We start from the raw sequence: 14,519 nt of genomic DNA, 5'->3' as shown, positions 1-14,519 counted from the left end.
ACAATATAAAAGCAAAAAAAAAACATCCTAAAATCCTAGAAAACTACTGTCTAAAATTTCCTTAAAAGATCAGGAACAAAAAAAATAAAATGTCCTCAATTCCACAATACCATGATCACGATGAACACCTTTGGGTGTCTCGTATCCGCCGAATTCTCGAAGAAGAGCTCGATGACGACGATATTCACGATGACAATTACGCTCGGATCAGCATTTTCAACGTCCCTAAAACCCTAAAAGCAGTTTCTCCGGACTCGTACACGCCCCAACAAGTAGCGATCGGACCTTACCATTTCCGGCGGCCAGAGCTTCACGAGATGGAGAGGTACAAGCTTTACGCGGCGAAAAGAACACAAAGAAACCACTTCCTAAACAATCTTAAGTTTTGTGACATTGTCCATCACTTTACGATCATTCACGCGCACAAAATTCGAGCTTGTTACTACAACTACTTGGACTTGAGCTGCGAAAGGCTCGCTTGGATGATGGCCTTGGACTCTTCGTTCTTGCTAGAGTTCCTTCGTCTTTATATCGTCGAATTCGAAGGGAAGTCTATCATAAGGGCTTCTCCAAGAACAATTTTTCCGTTGATGGCACATTTGCAAAGGCAAAAGCCATCCCACAACGCGATCGTCAGGGACATTATCATGCTCGAGAACCAAATACCGCTTTTTGTCTTGAGGAAGGTATTGGAGTTTCAATTCGAAACCCTAGAAGAAACCGACGACCGGTTGTTCTCGATGCTTCTAGGGTTTTGCCAAGAGTTATCGCCACTCAAGATTGTCGAAAACACCAAGCCGTCGAGGGATCTAGTTTTGGCTTGCTCTCACTTGTTGGACTTCTTCTACAAATTGGTAACATGCCAATATTTAGGGCTTGAAAAGATAGACGAACACGTCTTGGAAATCGTCGATGAATGTCAAAGCGAAGATAGTCAAAATGTCAGTAACGAGGATAGTCGCGCTTCCAGAATCTTTTTCAAACAACTTCCTTGCATCATGTTAGGTATTTTCCGCGCCATTGACGGTCCAATAAAAAATTTCATCAAAAGGATTTTTGTTGAAAGCTTTATAAAATTGTTTTCAAAAGTCCCTTTGAGAATCCTCTCAAACTTTCCCGTGATTGGAATCTTTATAAACCTCGTCCCGGTACTCTTGTCTCACGAGAACGCCGAGACGAATCTTGTGGACGACAAACCACCTTTGATGGAAGAGATCGCGATCCCTTCAGTCACCGATCTCTCAAAATCCAACGTCCAATTTCGCCCTTCAAACGGCGATCTCTCAACACTCTCATTCAACACAAAAACCGTCACATTTTACCTTCCAACAATCAACCTAGACATGAACACCGAGGCCATCATGAGAAACCTAGTGGCTTATGAAGCCTCGATCGCATCTGGACCGTTGATCTTCACTCGCTACACCGAGCTAATGAACGGCATAATCGACACCGAGGAGGACGTGAAGTTGCTTAGAGAGAAAGGGATCATTTTAAACCGTTTGAAGAGCGATGAAGAAGCGGCGAATCTCTGGAATGGGATGAGCAAGTCAATCCGATTGACGAGAGTACCCTTTCTAGACAAGGTCATTGAGGATGTGAATAGATATCATGATGGGAAATGGAAGGTCAGATTCGGAAAGTTCATGAGGAGACACGGATTTGGTAGTTCATGGAAGTTTGTCGTTCTCTTTGTTGTCGTTTGGATGCTTGTCTTGTTAGGCTTCCGCGCGTTTTGCACTGTCTTTATTTGTCGTCGTTTTGTTCGCTGACTGGTCTCAAAGTGTAGAGAAGAGATCTTATTATTTTACTATTGACAATTTTTTTTTTTTTTTTTTTTTTTTTTTTTTGTATGTTACAAGTTATTTTGCTATAATAAAAAATCTCTTGACTTGTTGGTTCTCACTGTTATTTATAACTAAAACGTACATCAATTATATATATCTTGACCAAAGAACCGTGTACCTTAAACTAAAAGTAACCTCTAAGCAATTAATCATGTCAGTTTTGACGACATTAATTTTATGACAAGTTTCCTTTTTCCGTTTACATATATTGTACTATCATCTAGTACTGTTAATATCCACCGTAACTGGTCGCCTAATCTCTAGTTAATACGGTTGTTGATAATTATTTCACATTAGAATATCAGAGTCAATTGGGCAAACTCAAGGTGTATTGACCCAATAATAATAGGGAAATGTTATTTGATTGAGCATTGACCCTCATTAGTTCAGATTCTTAATAAGAATTTCCTTAACAATTTATTCGATACCTTTCATTCTATGTGGTCAGCTCCCATCACATTCTCACTCATTCCCTGATCATCTATTGATGAATTTGGATTGTCTCCCCTTTTTTGCTTTGTTTTGCATCTCATTTAATCTATTTATCTTTTATAACGCTTATTTTTTTTATTTTTTTATTTACCGTAGTCTATCTAAATCAACAAGTTACGACTACTTATAAATCTGTAGTTTATTATTACAAAATATTTAGACTAGACTCAAAACATGTAGTCTAATTAATATTGGACTAGTTAAGACTACATATTTAGCTATTTATAACTACGGTTAAAAACTGTAGTCTATGAGAAAGAAGATAGACTACGGTAAAAAATACTACGATAAAAACGTTATAGTTTTTTAAAAGAGACTACGGTGTTTAGCCGTAGTCTGTTAATAATTTTGTGGTAGTGTAAATACACGAAGAACGAGACTTTTAGATTATCCCATGACCAACTTTTGCCCACATAGGAAAATGGCAAACATACTTAAATGACATCTTGGGCTTCTAGAACAACTAATAGTAGAGTTTAGCCAATGCACCTGCATATTTTCTCCCTCGGGGAATTTCCACGTGGGGCCTAATACGTGGAACCTCATCGCATTGTGACATGTCACTTCGTGTATATAATAAGCGAAAACCCTAAAAAGTTTGAGACGAAGTTGAAGGCGAAAAACTTGCGGCGCAGGACCCACATTAATCACCATATTCTCCGACACGACAAACCAATGTAAGCGCGAACTTTACACTCGTGTCTTTTGTTTCTATTGATTAAGATTATTCTTATTATAATTAATCAATTAATTGATTTTACAGTTTTGCATCTCTCACAAATCCTAACGGGATTTTCTTGATACGCGTTTCATTGCAATTTTTTTAATGGTTAATGAATGCAAGATCTACATCTTTACAAAGTAGATCATGATCCATCCTAATGAGTCCTTTATTTGGTTGCTGTTTGAAATATATTCTGAATTTGCTTGGCTTGGGTTCTTTTGATGATTTGAAGGACATAGAGTATAACACAAAAAAGGGATAGAAGATCCTTATTTGATCACTTGAGTCATTTTTTTATGGAGAATAAAAATCGGAACATAGATGAGCCGGAAATGGAGGACCTTGATTGGAAGCTTCAGCTCCAACCAAACTTCCGAGAGAGGGTTCTCAAAAAGATGTATGTATTGAGGGATTATTAAAAAAATATGACTATTTGGTAGTGTTTTTCCATTGTCTAATAGGAGCCATATATTAAAAAAAAATATGACAATAGATGTCATGAAAAACTATATTTTAAAGCTAGTTTTAATGATATTTTTTGTCATACTTTTGCAATGAATAACTCATATGAGATAATGGGAAAAACACTATCAAATAATAGTCATGTTTTTACAATAATGTTATATTAATTATTACAAGCTTTAAAATATATGCTTGATTTGAAAGCATATAAGTTCTCATAATGTAATGTGTTGGGTTGGTGACCAGAAAAGAAAATCTTGAGACTAATCTCCCATTCTTCAATGAAGAGGTATCAATGCAACTAACCACAGTCGCGGAGAAACTCGAGGCCTCTGTTTACAATACGGCCAAAAGCGAGGTACGTAAATCATAATAATTAGCAAACAAATTTATTAGAACATCTCGTTTTGGTGTCTCCTTATTCATCCCTCCAATTAAAATAACCAAATTTATCATATTTTAATTAATTTTAAACAAAATAATGTATGACATGACCTGGTTTGATTAAATGGACACAAAAAAGAGACTGACGATTTGGATTCGATTTATTAACATATCTGGGAGCTCAGAATCAATATTTGCGAAGGCTTGTACCGGATTTCCCAACAAGGGATAAGAAATCGCATTATATAATTCCATTCGAATATTCTGGTAATACCTCAACAATTTGAGTTTCTCTTGTTTTTTTACAAAACAAATATTCATCTTCTTTCGTCCATGATCGTTTTTGACAATCAACATGTGTTCATTCATAGGGTCACTTGATTCACATTGCCAGCCACAAAATCAAGCGAGTCGAGTCAGGCAGTGGAGATTGAACCGTCCTCTCTTGGATCCTCACCAATACCTCCTATCGACGCCGATATTGAAGAGCCTCGGCGAGAGGAAGATTTATCATAAGGTATTATAATATTTGGTTTTTTTTTAGCATAAATAATCATGGATTATTGCTAGAGTGATAATTTACTTTATACACTAATATTTGAATAGTCTTTAAAATATTAATTTGGTCATATTTTAGTAACTTTATATTAGAAAAAAAAAGCTAAAAACATTAGAAAAATATTTACTAATATATTTTACAATGTGTACTTCAATAAAATCTTACTGTAAGAACCTAAAACTATAATGTAACTTTTATTCATAAAAATGTTTAAAAGGTCATAATGTAATCTTATTTGTTTCTTTTATGAAGGTTAACAAGATACTTAAGTTTGTACATATTTAAAGTAAATAAAAAAAAAAAAAAAACATGCTGCAGATATTTAGTGTACGAATTTCATAAATAAATAAACAATATTTTTAAAAGATTAAAATGAATCAATATTTTACTGACTATTTTGGCTCAGAAATTAATTTAGGGACCAATGCGAGTATATGCACTAAACAAAAAAACTTCGAACTTTATTTATTTATTATTATTTCGGTGCATAACAAGAGATGGTTTTCGCAGATGAAGAAAAATGAAACATCTACAAGTGAAGGTCTCAATGCTAAATAAATCAATCAATCGTTGACAATAATTATGAGAAGGGCTTTTTCGGAAACTTTGGGGCGGTGTTAATGGCTATTTCATGGCGATGTTGCTGGGGCTCAGAACCTTCTGATAGTTATATTTATCTAAATGATACACAAATCTATATTTCTGATAATAAAATTAGCTTAAACTTCCATGCAGCTATGCATGTGGTTTCTTTTAGTTTGAGTACAAGAAGACCATCTTATTGTTTTGAACCGCCAATGGTGTTCGTTGATTTCTAAATATGATTTTGGTGTCTAGGGAAAGATAATAGGAAAATGACAATTGTTGGTTTTAGATTTCAAATATAAAAGTATTTAATAATTTATTTACAATTTAGACATATTTGTCTTTTTTTTTCGTGTTCTAGTATTTTTTCCGTTGGTATGAGTTTTACTTTTTTTTTTCTTTTATCTTGAGCCCGCAAGATTTTATCCGTCATGCAAAAGTATTTCATTCGAAATCAACCATAACTTGTGGACAAGGATCTGGACTCAATAAACAGATTGTTTAGCAATGACCGCAGAATATAAACTTTTTAATGATCGTCACAAATTGAATTATAATCAAATAGCTTTGAATCGTTTACCAATAATAATAATATTTTTCGATTATACAATGGAGAAATAGTTGTTGAATATTTGTTTATTGAATGATAGAGTACTCTAAATAATTATTGGAAATAAAATTGGTCAAGACACTGACTTAGAGTTAGAGTTGACCAAGAGGTAAAAAAACCAATCTAATAAGTAATCGTAAAACGACAGGTCGTTGTATGCTTGAGTTTGACATATGTCATATATCTATTTTCATGTGTATTTCCCGTTAAAACGACACGACCTACAGAGCGCGATAGCGAAGCAACGCCATTGGCTAGAAAAGTCTCACGCGGATAGCAATCCAGAAGCACAATTCAACATATATCTCCACCGTTCATTTTGATACAAATCAACGCTTTCAGATCTCCCTAAAATTTTCGATTCCCGCTTTATTTCTAATTCTAATTTGATTTTTCATTTTGGCACTTCTTTAAATACCACACACCTCTACATTCGTCTCTCACCAGTCTTTTCAAGTAACCAACAGTTTCAATCTGAATCACTAATCCAAAGCAAAGCTCTCAATTCTCGATCCGAAATGGCTCGTACGAAGCAGACGGCGAGGAAATCCACCGGAGGAAAGGCTCCGAGGAAGCAGCTGGCGACGAAGGCGGCGAGGAAGTCCGCTCCGGCGACCGGAGGAGTGAAGAAGCCGCACAGATTCAGGCCGGGAACGGTGGCGCTGAGGGAGATCAGGAAGTACCAGAAGAGCACGGAGCTTCTGATCAGGAAGCTTCCGTTCCAGAGGCTGGTGAGAGAGATCGCTCAGGACTTCAAGACCGACCTCCGATTCCAGAGCAGCGCCGTCGCCGCCCTCCAGGAGGCGGCGGAGGCGTACCTCGTCGGACTGTTCGAGGACACCAACCTCTGCGCAATCCACGCCAAGCGCGTGACGATCATGCCCAAGGACATCCAGCTCGCTCGCCGCATCAGAGGAGAGAGGGCTTAGGGTTTCAGATCCGACCTTTGAAAGCGTCTGTTTGTTTTCATTCAAAGTGTGTTTAGATCTCAAATAGTGTTCACTCTTGTCTAAAGTCAGCTATGTGCTTGTAAAATCGATTATGAATCTAATGTCTAGTTGGATTTTCCTTTGGCCGCGAATTTGTTGTGATTACTTTTCGAATTTTTTAATCACAAATTCTTATATCGGCATGCTTGTTATTGATGAATTGAAGAAATTTATAGACGCATAGTTGCTTTGGAAAATACAGACTAGACTAGAATGCTCGGATTCTTATATCGGGCACTTGTTATTGATGAATTGTCTTATTTTCTGTTTCCAAGTCCTACAGTACTGTATAATCGTTTGCAAGGCCGATATCGTACATTGATTTTTCTTTGTTTCTTTGGCCAATTGCGTTAGAGAATGTCTTGTCTCTAACATAATTAACCCAAATGGTTAAATGCGTAACAGAATGATGTCAGATAATAATAATGCATACCTCTTCAGAAGAAGGACAAGCTGTAAGAAGACATACTAGGTTTGGAAACTAATAATATCAGGCAAATAATCTGCGTTATGTAATCTGGTTGAGTTTGAATGAATCACGGCCTTGTTAACGGTTATCCAAATGAGAAAATTAATACACTTCAGATTTGTGCTGTGAACAGATCAAAAAGGGTCAGGACGGTCAAAAGGCTTCCGTTGCTAGAGGAGGATCTCGAGCTCTCACTCTGCTACTTCGACATCAAGTTTCTCTTGAAACGCCTGTAAAGGAAATTCCCGAATGTGAAGTTGTTCAAGCTGAACTACATAGCGAAAAAGGTGTCCAGAGCCAGAGGAGATACGCCCCGACGAAGAAGACGATTACAATGCTGACGTGGCAGCGATCGGGAAGTACATGCCGGGGCTGAAGAGCCTCCAGCTCATCGGGAACTCTTTAACGAACGAGGGCCTGGGCTCGATCCTGTATGGCTGTCCCGGGCTCGAGTCTCTGGACCTGCGCAGGTGTCTTAATATCAGGACCGTCCCCGAACTTGATTTTGGAGTGGCTCTGGAACTCAAAACAGCTTGTCGTTCATGGACGGTGACTATGATGATGATAAAGATTACATGGATGTTGATGATGGCTTCCCTGGGAATTACGTTGGGAATTATGGTGTGCCTATGGCGGTTTCCCTCCCTACCGTGATTTCGACGATTACTAACGATTTCGATGAGCATTGGTGATTTAACTTTGTTGTCTGTTCTTGTTTTAGCTTTACGAGAACTAGTAACCTAAGTTTGTTTTGGAGGATATGGTGGTTGGTTTTACTAGTTTGTTATTTTGGGTTTTGGATTGAGGGATTTTGCCAATCAAGGAATCAACTTGCTGAGAGTTTTCCTTTGTTGTAGGATTCTGAACTAAAGGCTCTCTCGTATCGAGTCTTTTTATATTTTGAGCCTGATTCTGACCAGAGTTTCTGTGAAGAGTTCAGCTTCAAAGCTCTTCAATAGCTTATGAGGATTCAATAATAACGTGGCAAGATCCTAGAGAAGGCATGGAGATCCACGGCTCAAGTTGAAGACCGAGTGCTGTTAGGATTCTAATTAATTATTATTTTTGAGCCTGTAACACATTATTTATTTATTGTAACAAGTGCAAATCAGTGTGTATTGTAATTCTTGGAGTGATTTTTGTTTGTGAGGATTAGCTGAGATCAAGAGAGGCAATTTCTTGGGGAAGATCTCAACAGGGTAGTTTGCAACTAGAATCAGAGAATTGATATGAGACTGTAGCTTGGGAGTGAAGCAAGCGTGTAAAGACATGAGGATTATCAGAGTGGCTCTCGAACTACCTTTTCCTGAGGAAATTCAGGATTAGACATTCGTGTTGAACCTCTTATAAAAGATCTCGCGTGTTCTTATTTTTAGTTCTCTTATTTTTCTGGCTTACTTGCAATTCCAGTTTTCTGCAGAGTGTGGTGAATTCAAGCGGACTAGTTTCAACAATTTCATTTCATGGTCATACCAACGCAAGGGTAAACATTTTACAAACCAATTACTCATCTGAACTTAAATTATCTCCAATGAGATTAGATGACTAAAATAATGGGTAGAAAAAAATAAATATTCCCTTTACCAACCTGGGCCTCAATGGGAGACCGACCCAGAATCCGCCCAATAATTGACATATCTAATGGCGGATATAACTGTCAAAACTGTCGGATTGGTCCTTGAAATCCATGGGACCAAAATAGTCCCGTCCCCTTAAGGAAAACGGTCTAGCCTAGGTTTGGGACTTCAACCCAATACCGACTCTCGGCCCTAGCTTGCGGGGCCAAGGGCCGAGAGTCAGCTACAAGTTAGCTAATTTTTTTTTTTCTGTACCCTTAGCAAAATTTTTTATAATTTTATTTTTTCAATCAAATTTCCCGCCCTAAGTGCAAATCTTGGCTCCGCTACTAACCGTCGCAACGTAGCTAATAGAGAGAGAGGCTAGTTCTTAGCTTTGCCGTAATGGACAGTCTTTTGATAGATTTGTCCATAAAACCATAAATCTAGTTGATCAATGATATGATTTTGTTAATTGGTTTTATCAATTTTTATATATTGTTAGCCTAAAGTTATATATGATTTATTCATATATGCCTCCTTGAATATTTTTTTTTACGCACCCCAAATAAAATTTAGAATAATTTTTTAAATAAAATCCCGAGTCCGCCGTTCACTAAGATAATTAGGGTATTTGGACGCGACTTTAGTCTTTGAATGCGACTAAAGTCACATCCAAAGGCCCCAAAGTTGCATCCAACAGTCAATTTAGAGATGTGACTTTAGATGCGGTAAAGTCGCATCCATTGGTCCGTTAGCTTGTATATATGTAGCATATAGCTTGAACGTCTATGCATAATGTATGTGGTTTCTTTTGATTTAAATGGAAAAGATCATCTTCTATTAATCAGCAGTAAAACTTTTTTTGAATCGTCAAAAACGTGTTCGTTGATGTTTAGATAAATTTGAGCTCTGTTTGTCATGTTTTGTTTTGTGCTGCACGAAAAAACCAAAATTATAAAACTAAAAAAAGCCTTTCCGTGGGCCCCACCTGAAAGCATAAACGACTTTTTCTTATTTGACTTTTCTCATTCCGAAGTCAGAGGTATATGAAAACATACTTGGATTTGGTGCTTTTCATTTGGCGATGGACAAAGAATTGAAGCCACCGGCGACGGACGCCGTGGATTGGAGGACTGAGTTGCATCCTAATTCCCGTCAGCAAATTGTCGACAAGATGTGAGTCTTACTTTTGAACTCGGTGCGTGAAAAAGTCAACTTTTTGGCTCTGTGGAATGTAAAGACATCCATATGGGTTGATCATCCCGTAGACTTTTATATATACAACAAAATTCATTTAGCAACTTATCTAAACATGTGTTTCTTGTAAAGAGTTGATACATTAAAGAAGAGTATATCAATCTCTGATCCAAAGGGACTACATGAACTCAAGATAATCGCTGAAAGGTTCGAGGAAAGGATCTACACTGAGGCCACAAGTGAGGTAGTTTTTCATTAATTACACTCGCAGATGTTGGTGCAAATATTGATATGCTTTGCTTCATATACATATTCATTAGATTTTGATTGTTCCAGTCGGCTTATCTAAAGAAGATTACACTTAAGATGATCACAATGGAGCCCAAGTCGCAGAATAAAAGGCCCAAACAAGTTCGCAATAGTAACCCATCACCGGATCAAGGTAAACCTTTAAATTGTTTATGTGGTACAATGCCATGTATATCTCTTCTTTTACTTTCCAGCCTTTTTTTTTGGGTTTGATCAAATTTTGCTTCTTGAGGACTGAGTTCAGAAAAGTTGTTTTGGCATCTGCGTTATTATATTCAACTAAAGTATACTAAATCAGGAATTTCTCTATATTGCAGTTAAGTTACAATGTACATAAAATTCCTAAAAGGTGACAGACAAAATTCTAGACAAGAAATTGAAAACTAGGGAGGTCTCGTCGCACCGCAGAATTTTTGGGCCTGAGAGTCACTAAATTCTTAATATTTCTCTCTCTCTTTTTTTTTTTTTGATGGGGTTTTATTTTAGGGATAGCCAAGGTTTGGTAAAAATTGTCTATTTAGCAATATCAAATGTTTGAGTTAGCTATTTTTCTAATTTTTTGTTTATTTTATTCTTGCAACACTCGATGTGTGTGCTTTTGTGTGATCTAACTTGACTCGATAATTAAAGCGGAATCTTCGGCGAAGAGGCAGAAAGTTTCTAATACCAAACCTACAAGTGGACCAAAGCCGCAGATTTTGCGTTCCGAGGATCCCCTTGTTTGGGGTTTGCTCGGAACGATCAATCAGATCTCTCCTCGAGAAATGGATGAAATGCGCCACGTGGAGCCTCGTACTCTCTTGTCTCATGTAATTGATAATCTTTCGAAGGTTTGGACTTTCTGAACCTCAAGTGTAATTTTTTTTTTGGTCGGTATTTCTCTCGTGCTTATTACTTACTATGACATGTCCGTTTTATTTTTCTTCTTTGCAGGCAATGCTTGAAATGGTGGCACTCCAACGCAGTCTCTGCGAGGAAGAGGATGAGAAGATAAAGAAATTGAAGTCAAAGCTTGAGGAGATACGAGAGGAACTGGACCGGCTTCGGGAGGAGCTCTCTCATCACGAGGCGACGAGGGCTCGGATCAAAGAGGAACACTCTTGACTCGTCTAGGCTTCCGAGGAGCTCTATCAATGTTTTTTTTGTAACTGAATATAATTTCTTTCAAGCCTGTGTCCTACTTGTGTTTGGTTGATTTTGGACTTGTAATGACAAACAGTATGTTGTTTCTAAACGTGTCTGATCAAGTATTATCACAACCATATATAAGCTAGAGCCGTATAAATTGCGGTAATTTGAGAAATCCGGCATGTTTACGACCATATGTTTCGTCATTTTGCATCGTAGGTATTGTGTCGAAATTTTCATGTCGTTGCGTTTATTAATGTCGCCATAGTATATAAAAAAAAAATCGTGTCATTTTCGTCATAATTTCCGTCCACACCGCAATTTTGGTCACATCGTCCAAAAGTCGATCAAGTTAGTGCAAATTAAACAATATTTGGGGAAATTGCGTGAAAATTACGTTTATTTGTGTTTTTTCAGCATATAATTGTAATTTTTAAGGTTTTTTCATTGTTTTTATTGCGTGGAAATTGGTATTCTTCTATGGTATTCTTTACAATTCTTATTTAAAATATATGGTATAAATAAATAAATAAAATAAAATATATGTGGTATAAATAAATAAATAAATAAATATATGGTATAAATATATGTGGTTTTTATTTGTGTTTCTATGGTATAAATAAATAAAATATATGGTATTATTCTATTGTATTATTTACAATTCTTTTATTTAGTTTTCTTTTTTAATTGCAGTTAGTCAATGCTAATTCTTTTAATTTATTTATTTCTCTTTCCATCTCTCTCTCCCTTCGCTGTTCGCTTTCTCTCTCTTAAGTCGGAGGACAAAAATAAGAAAAACGCAGGCCGAACAGTTTTGCAGAATTTATGAGGGCTCCTTTAGCGGTGGTCATGGAGGAGGTCTCCGGAGAGGGAGATGCGCGCCAGTGTTTGCAGACTCGTGGGTCATTACGTCGGAGCCAGACAGTCCTATTTGGCTCCGCGCGATATGCGTTCTGATGGCAGTTGAGGTGGCATTTATATGATAAGTAATAAATTGGGGTAGCTAATACACAAAAATTATCTAAAGTATGGCTACATTGTAACTTTAAGTTTGAAAATAGCGATCGCTACTCTGCCCTTTAAAAGAGTCTAACTTAATTCGAACTTCGAAGACCGATTTCTGTACACCTTGAACTTGAAAAAAATTAAAAAAACGAGATAAAAACTACCTGATTGAAAGGTTTGTCCTATCTTGGAGCATTCGCATTGTTTAGTTTCTTTTCTTCATTGTTACGTTAAACGACACTACGTCATTTAATAGTTTTTCTGTTTATTCCTTTGAAAAAATGAAACTTATTATCCCTACTTACTTTGAGATCGGTAGACTTTTATGCCTTTTTCATCTTTTCCTCTTAAAAATACTCCACTTTTACATAGAATTTTACGCTAAAAAAAGACAGATTTTAAAACAAAAGTGAAATGGGGTATAAATGTCTACCTTTAAAAAAAAAATGGGCAATCCGGTCCATTTTCTTATTCCTTTATACACAAATGGCATGTCGTTTGTTAGCTTTTTATTTACGCTTTTGTATGTCGTACACCTCAGCTCTTGATACAGCTGATAGCTTGTACAGAGTCCATTAATTCGAATATTCAGATTCACTCTCGATTGATTTGATTGAGAGATTCTCCCAAATCCAATTCTCTTCTCTGAAACCTAGAATTGTATCACCCTAAAAAATAAAATAAAGGAGCGTAACTCGATTTGATGCTGCGAATTCGAAATTAATTTACCAATCTCCATATTTCGAGACCCTAACTACACGATCAAATTCCAATTCATCGATTTTTTTTTTTCAATTACTGTGTAATTTGTGTCGTAACAGTGCGCTTTTGATGGACAACAAAATACAAGGCGGAGAACCACCGGCCACGGACGCCGGAGATTGGAGGACTCAGTTCAAACCTGAATACCGTCAGCAATTCGTCGATTCCCTGTGAGATTTCTCTGTTTGTGCATCGTTGTGAGGGTTAATCTGTGTGTGTATTTTATTATAATAAAAAAAAAAAAACCGAAAAACAACTATCTGACTATGCATTTTTGTAAAGATCGGATACATTGAAGAAGCATATGCTATCGTATGATCTAGAGGAGGATTTATTTCTAGACAAGGTGAAGCGAGTCAGCCAAAGGTTAGAGGAAAGGTTCTACAATGGAGCCACAAGCGAGGTACGAAAGACTGTTTTCTCATTTTATATATATATATATATATATATATCATGGATTCACAATCATCTTCATTTGATTTTTGATGGAGGTTTCAGTCTAGCTATCTAGGGAAAATCTCGCTTGTCATGTCCGAGTTGAAGGAGGATCACGGGTCTCCAGATCAGGGTAAAACGACCTCTGATGAAGAGTGGTTGTTTTTCAGTTCAGATTTTGACTGTGTTTTTGTGGTTCCAGAGTCGCCGGCGAAGAGGCAAAAGGTCTCTGAATCGGATGGTGTGAATTCTATTTGCGTGAAGAGAATAATTTCTTCTTTCCTGAACGAGCTTTCGGTGGAGTTTCTGATGGCCAAGCGGAGGCGGCTTCTGGTGGAGCTCGCGGCGGTGAAGGCCGAGATGCAGCGGCGGGTCGCGATCGAGGAGTTGAATCATGACCGGCGTGAGCTCGGTCTTCTCAAAGCTTACTGGGACGGGATTCGATGGTGCCGCGATATGGTCATTCTCGAGAATCCCGGGATTGCCCTCAGCTTTGAATTCCTTCCCCCGGGCTTCGACGACGAGGATGACGAGGACGACGACATGTAGGCACGGCTCGGCGCTTTCTTTTTTTTATTTCGTTTTCTTTCTATTGTCGTCGTTATTATATGTATTTTTTTGGACCCGGTCGCCGCGGTGGATTTGGTTCTTTTGAAGGAAAGGCTTTACTCTTTTTTTTCTTCTTCTTCTTCTTTGGGTGATGCGTATCCTTGTTGGCGTTGGTGCGTTGTTCGCGCTCGACGAGTCATTTGAGCGAAGAGCTTTGTCTTTGCGACTTGTTTAGAAAGAGTTGATTTTGTTGCCACGGATTCGGGTGTGCGTTTCTTTGTTTATAGCTCAAAGGTATCGTCCCGAATGGTGATTCATCACATTGGTATGAAGATTCTTGTCTGTAGCATCTTTAAATTCTACGGTCGGGGTTGGAAACTCAAACGAAGTTGAGTGGAAAGTGCAGCTCTGCAAGAAGGATTATTTGCTAATTTTGCTACATGGTAAAGCTTTG

The 14,519-nt window shown here is 37.5% G+C and overlaps 2 protein-coding genes and 1 pseudogene across 2 annotated transcripts; all 3 read left to right on the top strand.

The window, feature by feature from the left end:
- Positions 1-89: 89 nt before the first annotated feature.
- Positions 90-1,772, top strand: LOC149386740 (putative UPF0481 protein At3g02645 pseudogene; annotated as a pseudogene).
- Positions 1,773-6,086: 4,314 nt separating this feature from the next.
- LOC149386739 (histone H3.2) lies at positions 6,087-6,744 on the top strand. Its single transcript, XM_089627060.1, has one exon. The coding sequence runs from the start codon at positions 6,182-6,184 to the stop codon at positions 6,590-6,592; it is 411 nt and encodes a 136-aa protein (XP_089483186.1). The 5' UTR covers positions 6,087-6,181; the 3' UTR covers positions 6,593-6,744.
- A 6,142-nt stretch (positions 6,745-12,886) lies between these two features.
- Positions 12,887-14,349, top strand: LOC149386738 (uncharacterized). Its single transcript, XM_089627056.1, has 4 exons — positions 12,887-13,251; positions 13,364-13,484; positions 13,580-13,649; positions 13,719-14,349. The coding sequence occupies exons 1-4, from the start codon at positions 13,151-13,153 to the stop codon at positions 14,063-14,065; spliced, it is 639 nt and encodes a 212-aa protein (XP_089483182.1). The 5' UTR covers positions 12,887-13,150; the 3' UTR covers positions 14,066-14,349.
- Positions 14,350-14,519: the final 170 nt, after the last annotated feature.

Source organism: Urtica dioica, chromosome 9, assembly GCF_054948205.1.
Source record: "Urtica dioica subsp. dioica isolate 48M chromosome 9, U.dioica_male_clone48M_v1_H2, whole genome shotgun sequence".
Classification (NCBI taxonomy): Eukaryota; Viridiplantae; Streptophyta; class Magnoliopsida; order Rosales; family Urticaceae; genus Urtica; species Urtica dioica.
Note: the sequence above shows the minus strand (reverse complement) of the source record. Positions and strands in the feature narration are given on the sequence as shown.

What these genes read in the sequence shown, in the direction of transcription:
- LOC149386739 (XM_089627060.1), top strand. Translation starts at nt 6,182, where the DNA reads ATGGCTCGTACGAAGCAGACGGCGAGGAAATCCACCGGAGGAAAGGCT.
- LOC149386738 (XM_089627056.1), top strand. Translation starts at nt 13,151, where the DNA reads ATGGACAACAAAATACAAGGCGGAGAACCACCGGCCACGGACGCCGGA. An exon ending in CAGCAATTCGTCGATTCCCT is followed by an intron (nt 13,252 to 13,363) that starts GTGAGATTTCTC and finishes ATTTTTGTAAAG; the next exon opens with ATCGGATACATTGAAGAAGC. An exon ending in TCACGGGTCTCCAGATCAGG is followed by an intron (nt 13,650 to 13,718) that starts GTAAAACGACCT and finishes TTGTGGTTCCAG; the next exon opens with AGTCGCCGGCGAAGAGGCAA.